Source organism: Zootoca vivipara, chromosome 4 (genome assembly GCF_963506605.1).
Source record: "Zootoca vivipara chromosome 4, rZooViv1.1, whole genome shotgun sequence".
Taxonomy (NCBI): Eukaryota; Metazoa; Chordata; class Lepidosauria; order Squamata; family Lacertidae; genus Zootoca; species Zootoca vivipara.
Genome location: NC_083279.1, coordinates 18,292,681 through 18,317,035, shown reverse-complemented (window position 1 = coordinate 18,317,035; position 24,355 = coordinate 18,292,681). Strand labels below are relative to the sequence as shown.

Sequence of the window (24,355 nt, the reverse complement as noted above, 5' to 3'; positions counted from 1 at the left end):
CTAGGGCTGTGAAAATGAGTTTTTTAAAGAGCTTATAACCTGGTCCACAAACTGAAACATGATTTTTTTACCAGTTGTCTGTATTAGGGGGGGGGGGGGGGGAACCATCTATAAATTTCAGCATGCTTATTAAATAAAGGCCACCAATTTCTGCTAAATAGAATCCTTTATCAAAGAGAAAATTTCAGTTTAGTTTTACAGATCTCTTAATATTTTGGAAAACAAATATATCCACCTGAACAGCTTCTGTACTGGCACTCTGAGCTTCAGCAGGCTCAATGTTACTGGCAGGTACTGGACCTAATCGTTCCTTGACAGACTGCTTCACAACAGGCAAAATGGGCTGTTGAGCTAAAGGCTGCAATACCTTAAAAAGAAGAGAAGATCTTTATAGCAGCACATGAACATTTCAAAATGAACTTTTCACCCCCAATACCATTTTTAAATGTTTAAGTGCAGGTGTTCTCATTCTTCCATTGCTTTCTAAACTGCAAGTATTCATCTGCTGAAGAAATTTTCTAAGCTGAGCATCAAATACTTTTGCAGGAGCATTTATATTTCAGTGCAATTGTTTACAAGGCTACAGTACTAGAGTAAATTCTAAGTCTAAAAATGAATTATTTCAAAGTCTAAACCGTCTGACAGTTTGTTTTTACTAACCATTGTTGGAATAAATCAGCATTCTTCATTCCGATGTCACTGGGAAGCGTAGTTCTAAAGCATAAGGTTTAAAATAGTCTCCTTTCATGAAGGAGAAGCATGCAAACCTAAGGCTCATGCAGACTAATTTCTAAAACACTGGACTCTTTGGAACATAATGCTAAGCCATTGTTTGTTTAAATAGTGTGGCTTGTTTGAACATTTGAACTGAACCCAGTCCTGTAGGCTAATCATGGCTTGTCCTCTAGCAACAAGCCCTGATGTGAAGCCATGGTTTTTTGTTGGCTTGTTTTAACGATGGTTTGGTATTATGCCTGAACAGCCTTGCTTAACCATGGTTTAGCTAGCTACTCTACCCCAGGTGCTTGTCAGGCTACAAAGGAACAAGGCAAAAGCAGGTGGAAAAGCAAGCAAGCCATGGTTCATTTGTTCATCTATGAGATTACTCGGGGTTGTTGAGCAAACCATGGCTTGGAGTTATGTGCAAATGCAGCCACTAAATTACATCTGAGCCAGGCTGCTGTCTTGTGTTTGTAGCACATCAGATATTAAATGAATTACTACTGTTAACTTTCCAACATTACCCCTGAGGCCTCCTCAAGGGTAGGGTGTTTCTGCATAAACACAAGCATACATAAATGTGTATGTGCATGAAAACTAATGTATATTTACGTGGATTTTAAAAAAAATTGAAAAAAAATCAACCAGGTTTCTTCTACCCCTTTACCTTCTGTACTGAAGTTGACATTGGTGGAGCACTGCCTTCTCTATGCCAATAGACTTTGATGAAGCGATTATTTAATACTGCTTCTGTGCTCGATATAGCTTTCTTTGCCTCCTCATGGGTAGCAAACTGGATAAGGGCACCTTCTGGATCTCCCTGATAAGCAACCTATGGTTTTCAAGAAAAGCCAAGAATAAGAGCAGAAATAATAGCACACAGGCTTGCTGTCCCCATTCAGCCACATCACTTGGGAAAACTGGGAAAACTAACCCCAAACCGCCAATGTGCTAGACATTCAGAAGCAAAATGTGTCCTGCCTCAAAGATACCTACAGCTATAATCTAAGCAGGCAACAGGAACTGGATAGGGAAAGAGGGAGTAAGTAGCAAGCAAGAACGGAGATAGAAGAATAACTATTAATACAATCAAACCTCGGTTTCCAAACACCTCCGTTTTGGAACGCTTCAGCTCTCAAAAGCCGAAAACCCAGAGGTTTTCCGGGTTTCAAGCGTTTTTCGGAAGCCAAATGTCCGATGCGGCTTCCGCTTGAGTGCAGGAAGCTCCTGCAACCAATCAGAAGCAGCGCTTCAGTTGTCGAAGATTTCGGAAGCTGAGCGGGCTTCCAGAATGGATTACTTTTGACAACCAAGGTTTGACTGTAATGCACTTGGAACACGATTTCTAAATGTACAAACGTTGTCCAAAACATCCATTAGTACTTTATAAATAGTAGCCTTTCTTTCTAATTTCAGGCCCTCTTTTTTTACTATATATTGGTGGAGGGGATGACAGAACATTATTTTCCAGAGGGTGAAAACAACAACATGGTCACACTTGCCTCCGGACATCCTTCTGTATAATGATTTGATATGTGCAGAGCTCCTTTCTTTTAGTAACAGCAGTGTAGAAAACCCCTGCAAGGCTATCTGAATATGTAAGACATGGCTGTTTTGTGACATCAGCATCCCTAGACCAATCATGCTTCATGTCTCTGCATAATCACAAAGACCTTTGCTCTAAGGGATGGCAGTAGTGGCTGCAAGTAAGGAGACAAACTACAGCAGGAGACAAAGGCAATGGGGCTAAGGAAGTGGGATGAGTGCAGAAAGCATAACCATTTATACAGGGCCTGCTCATCATAGACCCCCGGTGGCGCAGGGCACCATGGCGCTGGCCCGCCAGGAGGGCGCCGCGAGCTGCGCCCGCCCGCTGGCCGGCCAGTCCGCCGGTCCACTGCGCAGCTGCGCCCACCTGCCCACCGCGCTGGGAAACGGGGCGGGAGGGCGCCGTAGAGATCGCGCTGTGTCTGCCCGCCCGCCCGCCGCGCAGCAGCGCCGCGCCCACCCGCCCACCGCGCTGGGAAACGGGGCGGAAGGGCGCTGGAGAGATCCGGCGCGCCACGGCGAACGGGTCGCCATAGGGCGCCGGAGAGATCCGGCGCACCATGGCGACAGGGGCGCTTAAGACGGCGCTGCATTTATACTTGCCTGTTATATTGACGGTAAAGTGGACTAAATCTAAGAATTTTCAGCTCATCCTTATAAAGCAGGGGTTGCTAACCTACAGCCCACCTGACGTTGCTAGACTACAGTTTTTTATCATCCTTGACCACTGACTACACAGGTGAGGTCCGATGAGAGTCTAACAACATCTGGAAGTCCAAAGGTTGCCACCCTGTTAGAAAAAGCACCCATATGATCCAGGCTCTAATAATGAGCAATGAAAAAGTCAAAGATACCACCTACCTGCAAATTTACTAAATTTCCAAATTTGCTGAAGTGCTCATTTAGTTTGCTGATATTGTTGAGCTCTGGAGGAACTTTCCTCAATTCAAGTTTAGTATTTTCATTTCCAAATTGCACCTTCTTCTGGAAAGCAGGACTGCTTGTTCTATTAAAGTTTTGCCTGCAATAAAACAATGAGTTGGGGACTGCCTTGAGCTACTAGTAGTACGTTAATTTGCAATCGGACAGACAGGTAAGATGTGGAATTTCAGTGAAAACAAGTCTAAAGCTACATTTTAGGAAATGTTCAGGTGTCAACTGAAGACGCTCCTGTTCCTTCGGGCTTTTGGGAAACAGATGTGGAGTGTAACAAGACATTTGGTCTGCTGAGATAATGAAATTGTTGCAGCTGAACAAATTATTACATATGTTTTTAATCGCTGTTCTGCAATTCTTACTATTTTGTTAACTGCCCTGAGAAGGGCTGTTTAGAAATGCAAAAAACAAAAAACACGAGTGGAAGGAGTGCACATACTGACACCAAACGACTACCAAAGGTAGCAACCCTATGTTCCCTTGGCCACATGGCTAAGGGGCCACAGGATGTTGCAGACCTCCCTCATCGCAGGCAAAGGCCTCCCAATGGTTTGAGTTTGCGGTGTGGATGCACAAAATTTCTCTTTAAAAGAGAAGCAGGGAGGGAGAAGAAACACCAGTTATTCTGGGAGCTGATCCCCTTCAAAACACTTGCATCAACTCACCAGATTTGGACAAGTAATTTGGAAATGCAGTGATGGGCGGGAGGGTGCTCTGAAATTTTCAGTAATCCAACACCGAAAGCCTCTTAAGATCACAAGCTTTGTCCACTTTGGATTTTAAGGTTAAAAATGAATTTCCTTAATTTGAAGATATGTACATATGTTGTCCTTCCTGCTACAAGCTATAGGTATCCATTCATTTGTGCCTCTATAATTTGCACTCAGAGCAGTGTGACTCCCTCATAGGCCAACCAAGATTTGCATATACTGTAAAAATTTACTACAATGTCATGCCATTTTGAACGAGACTTAATCATGGAAACCAAATGCTCCAAACTTAAAGAATGAAAGTCCTCTCCCCATAATCTAGGTAAGGTAAGGGACCCCTGACCATTAGGTCCAGTCGTGACCGACTCTGGGGTTGCGCGCTCATCTCGCATTATTGGCCGAGGGAGCCGGCGTACAGCTTCCAGGTCATGTGGCCAGCATGACAAAGCTGCTTCTGGTGAACCAGAGCAGCACATGGAAACGCCGTTTACGTTCCTGCTTGGAGCAGTACCTATTTATCTACTTGCACTTTGACATGCTTTCGAACTGCTAGGTTGCCAGGAGCTGGGACCGAGCAATGGGAGTTCATCCCATCGCAAGGATTTGAACTGCCGACCTTCTGATCGGCAAGCCCTAGGCTCTGTGGTTTAACCCACAGCGCTACCTGAGTCCCACCTGAGCCCCCATAATCTAAAAACATATAAATAGTGATGGGGAAACAATTGAAAGGCTGTACAGTGGTACCTCGGGTTAAGAACTTAATTTGTTCTGGAGGTCCGTTCTTAACCTGAAACTGTTCTTAACCTGAGGTACCACTTCAGCTAATGGGGCCTCCCGCTGCCACTGCAGCGCAATTCCTGTTCTCATCCTGAAGCAAAGTTCTTAACCTGAGGTACTATTTCTGGGTTAGCAGTGTCTGTAACCTGAAGTGTCTGTAACCTGAAGCATCTGTCACCCGAGGTACCACTGTATAACACAATTTAAACACCTGATTTTACAGGTGTATAGGACAGGTTAAATGTTGACTATTACACAAAACAACCTGTGACAAACAAAACAACCACATCACGGAGAGGGGGATGCTCCAAACCAAAAACAGACATTTTAATTGGAATATCTTGAATGGTTTGAAAATTTGAGCACTGGAAAAGCAAACTTGAAACACATTTCATAGTTCAGGCATTAGTATGCAGTTAACACATCTAGCAACTACTCACTTGTCAAACCAATTCTTCTTTGCTGGAACTCCATCACCTGAACCAATAGTTCTTTTTCGGGACTCAGAATCCACCACTATCCTCATGCTGCTTTTATTAGGGGGTTTTTCTGTGTGGAAGAAAAGAGTACACTGATTAATTTTTAAAAGATGTTTGTCTGTGCATTTTATAGTAGGATTTTCTCTCCTTATTACCATCAGCTGACTTATTGCATTTTTGGAACGTACTAAGTGCTATACTTCTTCAAACCCAAGGCCCCTTTGGTTCAGCATTGGTCTCCAACAGATACCAAAACCAGATGCTTCAAAAGGAAGTGCAAGAAACCCCACAGGGCAACTATAGAATACATTGCCCAGAAAGCAAGATTTCTTTTCAACTCTTAGATATTTAGCAGATGGCTTATGACTTGAGCCTGAAAGGGATGCCTTTGATATTTTCCAATGTTTTTTTGAAAAAGAAGCTAGACAAGAGATGGGGGGCTGTCATAGGTGCACAGTACAAATATAACATGGGTAGTTCAGGAGAGCCTTGCAGCTTTGCAAACTTTGTGTCTCTCTCCCTCCCACACAAATTTACCCCTCCTTTTCCAGATCCAACCATGCCTTCCGTTGATACCCTGAGTTTAGGCAAGTCTTGTTGGCCCCAAAACTGGTAAAAGTAGAGTTCCCCTAAACATCGTTCTGAGCAAACTGCCCTTTGTGATTCAAGCGGCAAGCCAGGGAACCAAACCAGTGCGCCAGAAAAATGAGTTTTGGCATGCACAAAAAGAATTAAAGGAGTACCATCCTGTACGGTGTAGTGTATTGCAAAGTTAACCAACTCGCTTTAATTCCCCACAACTCTTCAAGCTAATTTATAGTAAAGCAAAATGAAGGTAGAACATCATCTGCACCAATCATATATGTAACATGACCTAAGTACTGACCATTCCAAGTTTTCCAAAATGCACAATATGTTTCATGGCAATGATCAGGAGCCCAGGTCTCATCATGCATTACCTGATATCTCTCCCCCTCCCCACCAATCATTTAATTTTAATTTTTCTTTTTTGGTGCATTTTTTAAAATCAGATAATGAACTTGTAAACTGGAACTTGTCCACGTTTATCATTGCAAAAACATCTATTATTTTGGATGGTTTATGTACATGTGCAGAACAGTATGGGATTAGCTTCTCCACAGTAGAATACCAGTCAAAACAAAAACAAAAAACCCCCCCACACAATCTTGATTTGTTATTTTCTCTACTTCAGAGAAGATATTATTAATATTTCATGACTACATAAATACTTCCTTAAATGAGATAAAAGATGTGACATAACGAAAAGGTACGTTCAAATGATATATTAAGCAAGCTTTGAAAATCTGCCTTTGGGCAGCATGGGAGGCCCCAAGACATCTTACAAATACAAAAGCATCAATAAAATTGGTCAAACCTATACATACAATAATAAAATATCACAATAGCATTAAACCAACATTCAGCTAAAAAATTTACAAAAGCACATTTTCGCTGTCTATGAACAGAGCCTTGCATAATGAGCATGTTGCTGTCAAACAAGTCCTGTATTATCAATATGTTTTATTCTAACGTCACAAGCTGGTTGGGGTTAGGCAGCAGAGCTTGGAAATCATCTTGCTCCTAGCAGATTTAAAAATGGCAGAAAACATAACCCAGCCCCCCTCAGAGCAATTATTCCTAGTACTGTATAATAAAACAATGTTAAGACATAGATCAATAAATCTTTCACGATACCTCTTGGTGGCAGGTCCATATCACCTGATGTAAGTCCTATCAAATTTGGTCTTTGGGCATGCACTCTGTGTCTATACATGGGCCTTGAAGTGATAGTTATACTTGGTGCTTCAGGATTATAGCCATCTGTGTCATATGTTTCTGTTAAAGAAGAAGTTGTCTAGTTACACTACAATACAGAAAGGGTTACATAGCTCCAAATTCAAACAAGGCAGTCTATACAACACTCTCCATAGCTATGAAGCTAAAACTATCTGTAGAGGACAGATCAAAACCTTCCTTTCCTCTGGACAATCTTCGCCAGGATCCAAAGAGCTGCTTTGGCTCCTGTGAGGAGCCTGAACTAGCTCAGAGGATTTAAAAAATAATAATTCTGTTTTGAATTTGAACATCTGATCCCCATGACATATTTCGTATTTTGTAGACTTTCTCTTATTTTTATCCTGTTGTACACCACTAGGATGGCTTCAGGCTATGAAGCATTCATAAATTTGCAAAGAAATAAATATATATTTTTTTACAAACTGCTTAAGCCCCATGAGTTTCAAAAGTAGTTTGTTGCAGGAAGTTGGCTGCTTGCAAAAAATACATTTCATGTTCCATGGGGCTCGGAAATAATTTTGCAATGCTTTTGATCCTGTCGTCGAGTGTAAAACTACATTCTACAGTTTTATTCCTTGACAATGACAAGTTTCTACCAGATGACAAAATCTATTACACTCCAATTGTCCATTGCATCTAAGAATAAGAAGACATTCTTTATCATGAGTAAATATTCTAGTACTGCACCTGTAAAAAGAGAGGGTGGAGCAGGCAGTGGCTGGTGATGAATACCGGTCGTTACAACTGTAGGAACAGAACTAGTTGCAGAATTTGGGGGAGCATCCATACCAGAGGGTTGCAAAGGTGGGAGAGGAGGTGGTGGTCCTGCCAAAACCAGAAATAATTTAATACCAAAAGTGAAAAGAAAAAAGCAACCACATACAGCACAAAATATACTATCCTGACCATTGACAGCACTATGGATCTTCAGAGGTAGACAGCAGCATAAATGCAGACATAGGGATAGAAGAACTCGCTGTTTAGCTTCTGGCTGTTTAATTGAGGCGATCCTCAGTATGTAAAGAAAGGTCCTGGTTGTTTAAACCATTATTTAACAAGTGTACAGTCACCAGGGAAGCTACTTGCCGTACTATGTAGGTTCACCGTAAAAATAGTAGCATGCTGTTCCCTATTAGTGTAAGTTGAGGAGTAAAAGGAAAGAGGAGTAGTGGTTGGTTTGATTACAGATTTCAGCTTGGTGCGTGAACCACAATTAGTTCAAACTTCAGCCACCAGAATTTTAAATGCAAAAGGTAATAGAGACAATATAAACACTCATCCTTAGATACAGTTGGTTTGAATGCAAATTTAATAAATGTGCCAATTTTGACCTTTAAAGCTTACGAGATCTGCACCATTATACCTAAAAGTACACTACTTTCTATATATTCCCTCTCGCAGGCAGCAAGACCTTCTGTGCTTGTTTTGCTGAGGCCCTTACACTTCAAGATGTATCAAATTGCTGCAAAACCTAGGAACTTCTCAGTGACAGAAATCCAGTTATGGAACTCCATGCCCCAGGATATTTTCTTGTCTTCCTCCTCATTTTTAAGAAAACAGGCATTTCCCCCAATATGGTTTAGAAACATTGTATCTGAACAGTGTTTTAATGGGTTTCAACATAGTACAGTAAGTTATTTTGAATTTTAAAAAGTACATCCTACCTGTAACAGGTGGAAGGCTGGGTGGCAAAGGGCCTGGAGGTGGAACAGGAGGTCTAAGGTTTACAGGAGGAGGAGTAAGAATAGGAGGCGGTGGAGGAAGTCCTGGAGGGGGTGGTCCTTCAACAACCGGGGGCTGTGCTGGAAAAGGCAGTATGCCTGGAAGGTTCACATCTTCTACAACTACAGGGTCACTTCCATGATCAAATGGACACATATCTCCTCTCATACAGAAACCCTTTTCTGAAAAGTTAAAACAGTATGTTACCAGGAAACGTTTGCAGTGTTCTGAGCAGTGCAAATTAATAGCTTTCCATTCAGTTTCGGAATGGAGTTCACAAACCTCCAATCGCAAAGAAAGCTCCACCCATTTTTACTTTTTATGTTTCACTCGTAAAACAATCAAATGAAATACAAAATACTGAGGATAAGAAATAGTTTAGAAGAAAATATTTAAAATATAATGTTTATTGTCATCAATGCTCGACAGGGCAATGGGATAACTCATTTTTTGTTCTTACCATCATAGTCTCTGCAACGTTTCTTTGGCAGTGGAGGTCTCCCATAGGAATTGTGGTCTAATTGTTCTTCATGAAAATCTGACCAACTTTCAGTAGTATTATTTCCATGGTGAGCAGGAGCGATAACCGTTATAGTGCTACTTAGTGTAGGGGCAGGGTAATGGCTGGATGAAATGTTTGTTACAGAAGAAACAGGAGTATAGTTGTTTTCTAATGGCTCTGTTCTGTCCATGTCATATTTTGGTTTCCCTATATCCCTTTCTGCAAAAAAAGAACAAGGCATCCACATTATGCCAGTAAGACAAGTATTATGCAAACTGATGAACATTTTTAAAACTTAAAAAACTCCCAATCCCAGCTGGTTTATCGATCTGAAAGCATAAAGGACAGCCAATGGCAATCACAAATCACATTTACAAAATACAATTGGCTAAGCGTCTTAAATCCTGAAACACATAAATAAAGCCCTTTAGTGTGGGACAAATGAAGTACCAAACACAATAACTTGCTGTGATGTCATTTCATCAGATTTCACCCAGAGAGAGATCTAGAGGAGGCCTCATGTGTGTTCTTCTTCCCCAATAATCTCACCTCGGGAAGAAACAGCCAAGTGAAGCAGAAGAAAGACCGTTCAAATATATACAGATTTTCTCAGTTCAATCGCTCCTTTGCACCTCTATTGTGCAAGTGTGGAAAAAACATGCGAGGGAAAGCAACATCCAATGCATGCTCATCCAATGCACGAGAACACCACCATCGAACACCATGGTTTTACTTCTAAGTATATATCCACAGGATGGCACTGTACTTAGAACATATGTGTGTTAGAAAACACTTGTGTGGCATATTTGTATTATTTGTATTTGTATTATTTGTATTTGTATTATTTGTATTATTTGCATATTTGTATTATTGTGGCATATTTGTATATTATTGTCTAGAGCATAATCATAATCATATATATTTAGTCCTACTTTATATACTGCCTCTCCTTTGAGGATCCTAAGGCAGCACATATGATTCCTCTCCTCTCAGCGGTAACCTCAGACTTTTGCAATGTCCGACATTGGACAGAACATTAATGATCATCTATCAAATGATATCTAACCACATATATTGAAACGTCTCTGGTAAGCAAGTCTTATCCATCCAAACCTGAAAACATTTATTTTCTACAGAGTACCAATTTGTATTTTGGAGACAGTCCTACACTCACTCACTCATTCATTAATTTATGTTTATATACTGCTTGATTGTTTAAAAAAAACACTTTAAAGCATTTTACTAAAAGAATTGCAATGCTGCAAGTCAGCATGTGGAGAGCATCACCCACCTCTACTCCTTGTTCTACTTCTACTTCGACTCCTGCTCCTGTCGCGGTCTCGATCCCGCAACCTCTCCTTGCTCCAGCTTCTACTGCGACTCCTGCTGTAGCTCCGGCTCCGCCCCCTTCTTCTGTTGTAGCGGTCTCTATAGGACTCTCTTCGCGGGGGATTCCGGTCGTAGTCTCTCTTGCGAGAACGCTCCTCTTTCTTTCTTTCATCCCTGCTTCTAAATATTTTGGATTACCACACAGAAATAAATTATAGGCTCTAAACAGAAGAGGAACCTACAATTCATACCAAATGTAAGAGTGTAACCATTTATATCAGAATCAGTGAAAATATTTTTAAAATGAACACACACACTATTTTAAGTGCCAATTCTGTGCAAAAACAAACTTTGAACCAGCACCGGTTATCACCTACCACACGTCATTTTAAAAGCTATATAGTTTGGGGCAGTGCTATTTTTCTAGAAAGAGAAGTGCTGGAACTCACCAGGAACACCTTCCTTGTTCGTTTATAAAGGCAATGGCACCCACCAGAGAGGTGGCGGAACTAAGTCCCGGTGAGTTCCAGCTGAAAAAAGCCCTAGTTTGGGGGCTTGTTCAGGTAATTGTATATTGTATACAAGGTATATTGTAATGTTCGGCTGGTGATACATTGAGATGTTCAAATGCAGTATTACCCAGCCTTAACCTACACTCCTATTCCGCCCTCACCATGAACTCCCCATGGACGCAGGAACATGCTATGCCATTTGAATTTCTGAGCTCAAGGACATGAAGCTGTGTTACTGTATATTAGAAGCAAACTGGAATACCAATAGCACAGTGCCAGTGTTAGAAACTGAGATAGAAAAGCTAGGAGCACAATGACACCTTAAACCTAGGTCATGGGCGCATCAACGGAATGTCTCAGCGTGCTGTTTTATAACAAGAATACAAAGCTGAAAATGAATGAACTGCAGCTAAAATATTGTGCTCATTTTTCACAGGTCTCTTCTCCGGTCTTCAGAGAGTAGCTCAAAGTGGGGAGGCAGAAAAAAGTCCTCCTTTCCTTCCATTCTGCAGTTTTAATCTAAAATCTCAGGTGCAGTACTGCGCCTAGAGCTCAGAAGCTGCTCAAGCTAATAACATTCCACATCACAAAATGCACCTAGAACAACACAAGTTTCAAGCTGCACAGCAGACACTCTCCTTCTCTCATTTGAAACACTGGAGCAGAGAAAAAAGTCCGCCTCAATGTAGACTCTCACAAGATAAAACAAAGCAAATGAAAGGGGAGAGAATACTTTAAATAACCCAGCAATGTATTGTAAAGTAGCTTATATTTGCACTCTTTGATATGCAGCCTAGACCTTCATGAGCTCAGACATTCTAAGCGGTAGCCAGGACAGGACTTGCTTCCATGAAAAATGGATGCGTATCAAAGACAAGTCCTAATTCAAATCCAATAATCTATGCATAGTTGGGTGCTTTCCTGCAGATCCAAGTGTTCTGCATTTCCCCCAATATATCATAGAAATGTATATTGACTCAAGACAATCACCATCCATTTAAGTGGGTGAAAAAAACCACTGATATTGCAGAGTTGTTTTAGGAAAATTCAGAGATTGACAATTTTTGAATACAAAATTCACTAAGGTGTTCTTTAACTTCAAAACTGTCAGATGGAAGGAGATAGGTATGCTTGAAAGCACACTCTTTTATGTATCTATAAAAACTTCATTAAAAACTACAAAATTTGGATTGTGCTCTGTATGTATTATGCATGGAGACTTGCTCATTTATACCTTTGCGTCCTTACCATATAATTTGTTTCAAATTGCTGTGACAGCAAACAATGTAAATAATCCACCTCAAAACATTTACAGGTATATAGTACATGAAAAAGGAAGGCAAAGCCAGTAAAAAAACATGAGAACTTTATTAAATAACCTCTCCTGGCTTTTACTACAAGGGACAGAATATATGATCACCTGGTTTCTCGATAGCGTGAACTTGACTGAGGGGGACTATGATTTAGCCTTCTAGAAAACTTTTTCTCTCGCTCTTCCTCTTTAATGACCTGGATAAAGAAGGAAAATGAAAATCAGACAAGAGTACAGCACCCAGAGAAACATCCAGCAACCAAACAAAACAGAACCATTTCAAAATCCTTCTCGAGAATTCTACGCCAAACTCAGCCCTCAGTACTGCACATCTTTGTAACAAAGAAGATGCTTTGACATGAGAATTTGCAGTTTAGAAGAGCCATCAGGCAAAAAATTCCACTTCTCCCATGCCTTTGGTTAATTAAACAATCAATGCCTTTTAAACTGGGAGGTATTGCTTTTGTTTGTTACTATGGTATGTCCTTTTGTGTTTTTATATTGCAAATCGCTCTGTGAACTTTGATTACCTACCAAAAGTATTGAGCTTTAAGAAATTGGCATTTAAATGCATTGTAACTGAAAACAGATTAAACATACAAACCTAAATTGCAAGATACACATTAAGAAGAGGATGCATGACTGATCCCTACCTCTTCCTTCTTTGTTTCTTTTTCTTGATGCTGAAAGAAGTCTGATTTCAGGCTTCCCGGTGTCGGCTGCTCCGGTGGAGGTAGATAGCTCTTTGTATTCACAGCATCAAAAAGTTTTTCTACGAATATCTGGGTCTCTAAAACAAGATCCAAAGGTACACTTGACAAACGATTTCTATGGCTAGTATTACTCAGAATTCAATTAGCCATTTTGCATGGGTTGAGCAAATGGTCACTCTCCTGTTTGCTTAGGGTACATGTCAACTGTAGGCAGCAGAGAAGACCAACAGCAACCCTTTCACCAACCCTTTCCCATCACTGGCACAGTGGTATGCCCGACACCCATCCCTGGAGCTTTCAATCTTGAGAAAAGCAGCATCAGGCATTCATCTGCCTTCTCAAGTGTCGGCATACTCTTTTCAGACAGCACATGGGAAAAGAAGAGCAGTTCTGACAAGCAGAGCACAGAGCAGAGAAGTATATCTACTATGCACTTTGGAAAGTTTTTTTCGTTTGTTCTTTATAGGTTGCCTCTTGATATACCGTCACCAATTCCAGGAGCCATTTTGAATCAAGATGGTAGACTAAAACACAACTTTGGGTTGACTACATCCACTTTTTGGTGTGACAGATACAAACTCACAAATTGCACTATTTATTGAAAAATCATAAAATGTTCGGGTTTCTAAAAATGCCTGGGGAGTGTCAAGTGCTCTGTAATTGAAAGTATTTTATTATATTTACAGTTGTACCTCAGAAGTCGAACGCCTTACGAGTCAAATGTTTTGGCTCCCGAACGCTGCACACCCAGAAGTGAGTGCTCCAGTTTGCAAACATTCTTTGGAACCCAAACGTCCGACGCGGATTCCGCTGGAGCTTCCTGCAGCCAATCAGAAGCCATGGCTTGGTTTCTGAACCTTTCGGAAGTCGAACGGCCTTCTGGAATGGATTCCATTTGACTTCCGAGGTACAACTGTATTTATTATATATCTAAGGCATCTACTATTTAATTCTTAGTATTTCTAATACTTAATTCTAGATGGCGATCCAATAACCACTCAAAAGGATTCAGAGATTCCAAGAGTGAAACTTATGATGCATTTATTTGCTACAACAGCATTTGAGTATCTGTAATGTCTCTTAGATGTTATACACTACTTTATTTCTATGAATCAACAAATCTGTTGGGTTGCATACTTTTTGGTTCTATTCAATACAGAGCCATTCAGCCCAGAATGCAATAATAATATACAATTGATTCAAGATGGAGTCAGAATTCAGAACATGTCAGTGATATATTTACAAGAGCTTACCCTTTTGAAGAAACACATCCAACTGATCAACACATAATGCCTTCAGTTCTTTCTCACTTTTATCCTTCTTTACCAAAGCAAGAACATACTTAGCTAGAGCTGATGGGTCTGCATCACATCTGTAAAAGGAGCAAAACAAGACTGCTGTCAGTAATGAAGATATCCTAAAAAGTTAACTCGAACTGGTGTAGCATGCCCAGGGTGTTCCTTATCTTTACACTTCCATTTTGCCCTGATGTGTGTTATATAAAATGAATCAAGTGTCAGCTTCTACTGAAAAAGCCAGTCTATGAGTTTCATCGATTTGTTTTGCTGCACTGCATTTTGGACCATTGTTGTGTTCATGGCTGTTCCCATCCCTTAACAAGGGTTACCCATCCTTCAGTGACAGGGTCAAAATGTGAAAGGTTGACCCAAAATGCTGGGCATTGTGTACCCTTCAGCCAGGCATTCTGCAGAGTATTAAATCCCCTTTGCCCCATCATTAAAATACGGGCATGACCATTTTAGGAGTGTCCAACTAATGTGTAACTGCCAACACTCGGGTGCTTTTGGATGCGGAATGGGGACGGGGCAGAACAGGACTGGCTGCTCCGCTGACATGTACAGGGGGCAGGAACAGAAACCCCATGCAATATGGTCACCGCCTGTAACATTTCGCTAGTTAGTAAAGGAATTGTGGCCTCTGCTGTTCTTACTTATTTTAAAAAAATGGGTGAAGTTTCAATGGAATAGTTTTACCATTGTGATGTTCATTATATCAATGATAATTACTAGGCTTGTAGCCATTAGTTACTGTTCTGCAGACTATATGTAATTAGCTGATGAGGTATCACACAGCGAAAAAGAGAACCAGCTAATACTAAACATAAAAGCATTTCATGGCTAACCAAAAGTTGGCTCAAGGACAATCACATCGTCACTTATTTCTTAACCATCCGTTGACAAGTTGGGTTAAATGCACCCCAACAGCACTGAAAAAGCATTAATAAAACTTTTGGGTTTTATGTATTTAACTTGTTATAATAAAGTTGTATTTTAAAAAGCACTCTGGTGAAGCATAGCCATAGGTTGTTTCTGTGAGGACTAAATTATGGAAAAATAAAGGTTTTTTACTTTTACAACTTTTGATGTCAATTCTGCCACTACTGTAGTAACTGAGAAACCATAAAAGCTGCACAAAAGTCCAGGAAGTCAACATGATCCCAGGACATTCACAAATGGTATCAGGGCAGGGTCAATAACATTCCAGACGTTTACCACTAAATTGCTTTACAGTTCCAGATAAAGGGGGATCTAGGCTTTCCAATATGCTCATACACTTCATCTTCAAATTTACTTATCCAACTAGATACAGGTAGGTAGCCGTGTTGGTCTGACGTAGTCGAAACAAAAAAATTTAAAAAATCATTCCAGTAGCATGCACACGTGTGCATGCACACGAAAGCTCATACCTATGACAAACTTAGTTGGTCTCTAAGGTGCTACTGGAAGGAATTTTTTTTATTTTTTATTTTCCAACTAGAGCAGGCACCCCCAAACTTCGGCCCTCCAGATGTTTTGGACTACAATTCCCATCTTCCCCGACCATTGGTCCTGTTAGCTAGGGATCATGGGAGTTGTAGGCCAAAACATCTGGAGGGCCGCAGTTTGGGGATGCCTGAACTAGAGTATCCTTAAGCTGTAGGTGTGATACACGACTGGCACAGGATTCAGTTGAAACTTTACTAACTTGTTTCATCATGGTGCATCTATCTAAAGGAAACTAATTTCAGTCTCTCTGTGGAGGAGTGTGATATTCCATCTAAACAAGCAATGTTCTCTGACTGTCATGATCAAAGTAGCCTTAAAGAGATGGTTCAAGGAAACTGGGAACACCTGAAAGCATCAACGGTCTTTGCAAAACTGGATGTTCTTTTAAATTAAAAATTAACTTTACACTATTTTAAATATTCCTCATCTATCGTGTTCTTCAAGACAAAACAGTCAGTCACTTGCACAGAGATTAGAAAAAACACAGAACATAATATTAAACATAAGCACCTATTATTAAAAACAAGGTACACAGATGTATCTTGCCACCCAGAGTGGCTGGGACAACGCAATCAGATGGGCGGCATACAAATAATACAATTTTGTTGTTGTTGTACTCAGAATAGAACCATTGAAATTAATAGGTACATTAATTTCAATGGGTCTACCAAGTATAACTTAGCTACAACCCACCATTTAGAGGCACTTAAAAATAATAATAATACAGTGATTGAGTACCAAGTAACTGAAGTTTGTGAAATATGGTATACGATACCTTAAAGCAGTGGTTTTCAACCAGTGTGCCATGGCACCCTGGGGTGCCTTGAATGAAGGTCAGGGGTGCTGTGGGCAACACTGACCTCTGTCCCTCTTTCCTCCCCTCCCTCCTCTGATGCCCTCTCACGTCTCTGCCTCCCAAAGACTTGCACAGTTGTTGGTTGCAGCAGTCCTGGCTACTAGCTCCCCAGGCGAATGGTGTCTCAAGGACTGGTCAAGGGGTGCTGGTTGCCAGGAGCTGAGGCAGCCTCGGAGCAAGCAAGCAAGCAAGCAAGCAGGCGAGGGAGCTCAGCCAGCCAGTCTGCCAGGTCCTTGCTGTTGGGAGTGGACAGACAAGTGGAAGGCCAGGCAGGCAGGCAGGCACTGTGTTGGCCTTTCTTGTGCTTGCTGTATGTAAGATCTGCCTAAGAGCTGAGTGTTCAGTGTTGAAGGGGAGCCTTTTCACCATGCAGATCCAGCAGTACCCCCTGCTGCTACTGCTGCCTCCCAATGTGAGTAAGGTGCTGGCCTCAGGTTCACCTTTGGCCAGTCTCCAGGTCCCTGTGAGGCAGTGTGAGGAGGCACATCTCTTTGGGACAGGGGGAAAGCTTAGAGACCAGGGGTGGCAGTAGTGACTGCCTGGAGGACTCCCAAGGACAGGTAAGAGGAGGTTGAGGGAACACTCCACAATGGAGGGTGTTCGAAAAAGGCTGAGAGGCTGCCAGTTCTGCAAGAAAGGGATGACATAACTGGGCTCCTGAGCCCCACAGGGGTGCCGCAGAAAAATGGAGTTGGTCAAGGGAGCTGTGGACTCAAAAAGGTTGAAAACCTCTGCCTTAAAGTTTCAAAGTTACCAGTGTAAGGTCCCCTACCAGTGTAACATTAAAATTTCTAAGCATTTCAGGAGTTCATAAATATATTCTGCACAGTATATGTCCACTGAATTACTGTTTCATAGAATAATAAAATTGTAGAGCTGGAAGGGACCCCAAGGGTCATTTAGTCCAACCCCCAGCAATGCTGGACTCTCAACTAAATCATACGTGACAGATGGCCAACCAACCTCTACATAAAAACTTCCAAGGAAACAGACTTCACTACCTCTCATGGGAGTATGTTCCACTGTTTTATCTTCTGTCAACCACCTCCTCTGTTGAATTTACATTTTTCTCTTCTGTTTGAAACAGATTTACATACATTATCATTGCAATTGCTTTATCTGTTTTTATAACTTTGCATTTTATTGTTGTAACCTATCCTGGGACCTTAGAATGAAGGGTGCATAGGAAAGATTAAAGATAAATAAATAAAAATGTGAACTTCTCAGAAGTTCAACAGTCTGACTCAAGTATGAAAATCATGTCAAGTAAAGAGGAAGGTGAGCCAACAATGGTGCTGGAATAATAATGAAAGACCTTGTAGGGGCTGGCTGCCATGATGATGTCCCTTGTTATGTACCCTTTAAAAACTTTACCATATGAAGCTTTCCATGTCATGTTTCCACTGGATGTATCAAGTTCAGAAGCTTACATCTGCTTCAAATATTTCAAAACCATGCTAGACTGTAACACACACTTGTTAAAAATCACTGTATTTTGCAGTTACTCAGCAGACCTTTCGAGGCTGGAGACTTTACACAATTACACTGCACAAGATTTAAAACCTTTAAAAAAGAAGTCATGAAAAAAATGGAAGTTTAGCTCTCTTGTCAATTACAGACATTCTTCCAGTTTTTATATAGCTCACAAACTCATTCAAGCTATTTACATACAACATTTCCCACTTTTAATTGACTTGTTGACAAGAATCTTGTTGGCAATATGGCATAGCATAATTTGTTTAGCTATCTGAGCAAATATTTCCAGAAATCAAGTTTCAGAAGTCAAATGAAAGATCTAAATGTATACCCCAGTTCTGAGCTACAAACTCTGTGCACCTTAACTTTGTTTTCTTTTGGATAACATTGTGCAAACAGCAAAGAACAAATGCAGGTAATTTTTTTAATGAATGGGTCATTCATGCAACTTGCTCATACAGTAAACTATGAACTATGTATAAAGAATCCAAATGACATGAAAAATATGAGAAAACCTAACAAAACAGGAGACCAAAAACTTTTAGAATATAGGAAGAAAACAAATCCTCTCAGGAAGTTAAAAAAGAAAGGAGGACTTTAAGTCCCAAAACAGGCAAGTGCAGAAATTCATTACAAAATAAAGCATGTCCATCATGCCGTAATTACTCGAATCTGCTCGCCTTTTTTGGCCAAATGATGTTGCAAAAATTAAGGTGTGCCTTAGATTCTATGGCACATTTACATTCACCAGCAAATACTTTTTTTCATTTTAAGGTTCTGACAATTGAGGTGTGCATTAGATTCAATGGCGTATTAGACTCAAATAAATAAGTGGTCTCCTTCAAGAAAAAGATTTCTATTCCACATTGTGACGATTCAGTCAAGCCATTTATCATTTATTCAGACAACGTAAATGGAATTTCTTTGCCTCGGAAATGTATACAATGCATTTCAGTTTACTGTTCCAATAAATGTCTGCACTAAGCATCATTTTGAGGCTTTGCCTCCTTTTGGGGACTTGCAGGCCTCTTCATGCTGCCCCTTCCTTTTCCTGCCCAAAGATTTCTCCTACACACCGCTTATTTACTATAAAACAAAAGTAATAATAAAACCATGAACTACATTTAAACCATCTCCTTAATTGTATTCCCATCATAACAAATTACAGCAACAAAATCCCAGGGCATTTAACAAGCAGAAGGAACACTTTCCATTTTAATGAGCCTATGCTTCTACAATGTCTCTGTACAGTACTAATGTTTAACCATGATTTCACAAAATAACCTGAGTTATATAATAGTAAGCTTGTGCAAAAAGTATCATTCCAAGAGAACTAAAGCGAAATAGGTTGAATATCCTGAAAAAGCCAAATCAAACAACAAGTTCAAATGAGAAATAAATATGATTGAAAACTCCAGGGAGCACTGCAGTGAATCAACATGGCAACAACAATGACTGAAAGTTGTTTGCCCAGTCTACATGGACAGCACCTCCAGGGATGCTTTTAAACTGGGAGACAAGTATATTAACAAGGAAAACAGGGAGAAAGACTGTTCAGAATAATAATCAAAACCTATTCTAACAAATAACCATTCCATATTTACTTATTGTGTTCACAAGACTTCTGTCTTATGAGGCCACTCATCTTTTATCAGATAGATTCTCCATTAAGAAAATGTACCCTATTTGACACGGCATTGGTAGCCATATGAAAGTAAAGTTTATGCATGTTTCTGGGAGAGATTGATTGCAAAGAAGTCTCCATGTTTGGTATCAAAAAGTTATAAAAAGCAAAGGATTCCAAGTCAATGTTTTCCTTAGTCACATATTTATCTGCAAAGAATAGCCTGGTCCAGACATGCAGAACTATGAGATGGGAATGGGAATGGCAGAACAAACCATCTCACTTCAGACGGTGGAATTAATCACATTTTTTTAAGCTCTCTGGTGTGGGGGGGAAAGTGTACCCATCCAGTGCAACAAGAACAAGGCTGAACTAGAATCTTTCTCCATTGTGTGTTACTATTACTTGCAAATGTAGCTATGTAATTTGCTACTCACTTAGGGCTGGTAATAATCGTTTCCAAAGATCTCCGAAAGTTCAAGGAGAACCTGCCCAATCAGCTATTGCTGCACTATGCTACTGTACTCTGCCCCAAGTAGGTAAATAGTGAAATGCTACAATGATTGTATTTATTCCCTCAACTCTACCTAGATAAGACTTTTGCTTGTTAAGAAGGCTAGACAACAGAGCAGTGGTGGATTTCCCAGCTCCACAATAAACAGAAAAGTACTATGCAATATAGGAAACGACCATACACTTCATCAAAGCAACAGTCCACCCAGCTCAATATTATCTAGACCCGTGATTCCCTAACACTTTCCCCTCTATGAACCACTTGAAAATTACAGACTCTTGGACCACAGTTTGCAAACCCCTGGTCTAGATTGACAATGGCTCTCCAGGGTTTCTAGCAGGAATCTCTCTTAGCCCTACCTGGAGTTGCCAGAGATTGTACCTCCATGCAAAGAAAATGCTCTGCTTCTGAGCTGCAGCCCTTCCCATTTTATGAAGTGGCTACATATGTCATCTCTCTTCTGTTCTTAAGGCAGAGAGCAACCACAATGCAGTGCCGCTTTTCCAAACAAGATGTAGCGGATGAACAACCACTCCTGAAACCTAACTGCAAAACTGCACAAAAATATACATATCTGACAAAGGATGATTTCTGTACAAGTTCCCTACTTCTGCATTTGAAACAAGAATTCCTGGGGTGACCAAAAACTGGACAAACTGAGAACCAATGATATCTCTTCACACCATTTCTTATCATGCTGGTTATGGAGGCTTAATCTGCACAGAGCATGAAATTGTTAATCTCAGGATTGTGGGTTCGATCCTCATATTGGGCAAAAGAGTCCTGCACTGCAGAGGATTGGAATAAATGACCCTTGGGTCAAATGACCCTTCCAACTCTACAATTCTATAATCCCAAAATGTACAGTAGTTACAAACCCAGAAATCAACCTACAGTGTTCAACTTCTGAGACAATGGAAAGGAGTAGCACAGCCATTAAATTTTCTTATCGTGTTTTGTCCATTCTGCTTTTATGCAGCAAGTTATATAAAAATGATGTTTGTTATGTTAAAAGAATTACTGATTCTTCATCCCAGGAGTATTTCCACTGTACCAACACCCTGCTTTGCCACAAATCACAATTCCTACATGTTTTTCTACGTATCAGCTGCACAATGCAAACCCTTTGAATTGGTGGTAGCCCGGAAATAGCTGGCAAGAATAAACATCTATTAAAAACACACTGCACACTCAAACTTTGGTGTCAACAATTCAATTCAAAGCACCAAAGAGTGAACCAACAATTCAATTTAATACATTGTTAGGCAAGAGTCTCAAACAGGCAAGAATGGCAGTTGACATTTCGAAAATTTCTTGCAACTGAACTTTTACTTTTCATTTTAACCTTTAATTCCTTGCTCACAAGGAACTGTGAAGCATACGACTTTATGACAAAAGTGCAGAAAGCATTTGTTAATTAAGTGTGCTTTCTCATAAGGAAACTAGCACAATTTATACATCCTCCAATATGATGGCAGTATAATTCTATACAGCATCAGTTATTTGCACACTATAAAGTCTGAAACATACATATGTAAGTCAGGTGTACCAGATCAAGGAGTATGCATAGGTGCAGATCAGTTAAGCACAGCAAACTTTCAAGACAAATGCAGCAAGAAAGGTCAAGTCACCCATTCCCTTGCACAGCAGTGCCCTTCCATAAACTTCGAGGCAGCAATACCTATGTGGGCTAATTTCCAACTTGTGTTTCATGTTGTACCACTACAGGCTGCAAGCTGCCGTGAGTTGAAAGCAGCTCCATACACAATGTTCCCCACTCCCCCAAAAAAGAAACACACCTTCACAGAGTGAACTAGATCAGCGGTTCCCAATTAGCTAATTACAGAAGACCCCCTATTTTTCAAAATCCAAGCCATGCAAAATTTTGATAAATCTACTGTAGCTACCTGTGCAAAGCAATTTTTGAACAAAATGTGGGGCAGTCCCTAAGAAGCAAATTTATGATTTTAGGTATGTTTAAAAAAAAAAGATGATAAAATTTGTGTTATTACCATGCAAAAATTTAGTTGCGGGAGAGGCAAGGGATGCAGTTGCAGACGCCATGGGTGCGTTCTGTGGACCCCCAGGGGTCCCTGGACCCCTAATCGCAAACAGTGTTTGAAACTTTTTATGATTCAATAATCATAAGGTGATGATGGTTTTCTTGCTAACCACAGACAGCCTTTAAGGCTGTCACTTTCTGTTTGGGTAGTGCAGTGTTTCTGAGCTCTGGGTGCAGTACGGCACCTGAGATTCCTGCTTAAAACTGCAGAGTGGAAGAAAAGGACCATTTTCTGCCTCCCCACTTCCAACTACTCTCTGAAGACTGGAGAAGAGGCCCTCTTAAGAATATTAAGAAGGACCAGACCATATGCAAAAGGAACACAACATTTTAGCTGCTGTTCATTCATTTACAGCTTTGTATTCTTGCCAAGACAATAAAAAAGCACACCTTGGAGACCATAACCTAGGTTTAAGGTGCCATGGAGGTAACTTTCCCCATCTCGGTTTCTAACACTGGCATTCCAGTTTGCTTCTGAGGTACAGTAACAGAGCTTCACGTCTCGAAGCTGTTCAGACATTCCAATGGCATAGCGTGTTCATGGTTGGGGGGTGGGGGACAGGGGTATGTTAGGGCTAGGCGACCCCGCTTTTCAACATCCCCAGCCAAACTTTGCAACGTAGTCACGCGTCAGAATGGGAACCACTGAACTACATGCAAGGAAGAAGTCAGGTTTCTGCACAGCAGACACCCCAACCCCCCAACCCCAGTGACACTATGGGTCCATTTTTGAGGCTCCGCGGGGCAACGCGCCTCCCGGCGGGCGGGTGCGTATGTACGCATCTTCCGCACACGCATATGCAGAATGAAGGCGCCCCGAATACACGCGTGCGCGCGCGTTCAGACGTTCCCCAGGGCGGCAAGGAGGGTTCTCCCCAGCACCGCCTCGCCAGAGCTACTACTCACATCGGCTCCAAGGTCTTGCTGAGCCACGATTTCAGCGCCTCGAAGTTTTCTATGATCATTCTCGCCACCATCCAGAGCCGGCCCGAGCCCCGCCTCCTCCGGCAGCGGTGACGAGGGCTTGGCGGCGAGGGCCCCGGGCCTGAGGGGAAGCCGAGAGAGAGGCCCGAGCCAAGGAAAGGGGCAACGGCAGGCGGCCAGGCAGCCTCCTCTGACCCCGGAATGCTTATGCGGACGCGGCCCCAGCTAAAGCCTCTCTCCTTTCTTTCTATTTTCCCCCTTTTCCCGCCCCTTCCCTTCCTCGTCTTCTTTCGCGCAAGGAACAACTAAGATGGCGGCAAGGAAGCGTCGCGAGGCTTGCGGAAACCTCGCGAGGGGGCGCAACGCGCGAGGAAAGCGGGAGGCGGGAAAGCGAGCTATCGCGCAGGCGCGGGGCGGGGCGGGGCGTCACTAGCCGAAGGAGGCTGCGCGCGCATCCCCGGCTGGTTTGAAGGGCCGGGATCTCCTTTAAAAGCAGGGGGGCGTGGCCGATCGGAGGGTATGGAGTTGTATGCAATCCCGAGCCAAGGAGATAAGTAATTATACAACATTCAGAAGACATCTGAAGGCAGCCCTGTATGGGGAAGTTTTTTAGTGTTTTATTTTTATTATGATTTTTATATGTTGAAAGCTGCCCAGAGTGGCTCCAGCAACCCAGCTGCAAATAAAACGTTTTAAATGTGTCATAAAGTGCAATATACAAATGTGACGCTAGATGGCGAGGGTGAGCTCTGCAAAATTCAATGTGTTTTTCAAAACTTTTTTACAGCATTTTCACAGTGCTTTTTTTTATATGTGTGTAGATTCCACCCCACTCTTGGGAGGGCGGGGAATAAATAATAAAACGTTGTTGTTGTTGTTGAATAAGATGTCCCTATTTTCATTGGAGAAATGTTTGGAATTTCCACCCTCTATATAAATGTGCCTGTGTGCCTGGAATGAGCCCATTCTGCCACAATGTGCTTGCCTTTCTGTGTTCTGCAAGACTCTCCTGCGTCTGGCATATGACTAAGCTGC

At 41.4% G+C, this 24,355-nt stretch overlaps 1 protein-coding gene across 2 annotated transcripts in view; it reads right to left on the bottom strand.

Moving 5' to 3' along the window:
• RBM26 (RNA binding motif protein 26) overlaps positions 1 to 23,636 on the bottom strand; it is a 43,618-nt gene extending 19,982 nt beyond the window's left edge. For both annotated transcript variants that reach the window (XM_035114901.2, XM_060273354.1), the window contains exons 1-13: positions 23,303 to 23,636; positions 14,332 to 14,450; positions 13,019 to 13,155; positions 12,474 to 12,562; positions 10,504 to 10,721; positions 9,171 to 9,431; positions 8,653 to 8,892; positions 7,676 to 7,813; positions 6,887 to 7,027; positions 5,132 to 5,240; positions 3,130 to 3,289; positions 1,388 to 1,552; positions 236 to 367 (exon numbers count right to left, since the gene is read on the bottom strand). In XM_035114901.2, coding sequence (XP_034970792.2) covers positions 236 to 367; positions 1,388 to 1,552; positions 3,130 to 3,289; positions 5,132 to 5,240; positions 6,887 to 7,027; positions 7,676 to 7,813; positions 8,653 to 8,892; positions 9,171 to 9,431; positions 10,504 to 10,721; positions 12,474 to 12,562; positions 13,019 to 13,155; positions 14,332 to 14,450; positions 23,303 to 23,373 — 1,980 coding nt within the window. In that variant the 5' untranslated portion in view covers positions 23,374 to 23,636. The remainder of the gene's footprint in view (positions 1 to 235; positions 368 to 1,387; positions 1,553 to 3,129; positions 3,290 to 5,131; positions 5,241 to 6,886; positions 7,028 to 7,675; positions 7,814 to 8,652; positions 8,893 to 9,170; positions 9,432 to 10,503; positions 10,722 to 12,473; positions 12,563 to 13,018; positions 13,156 to 14,331; positions 14,451 to 23,302) is intronic.
• Between the last annotated feature and the right edge of the window lie 719 nt (positions 23,637 to 24,355).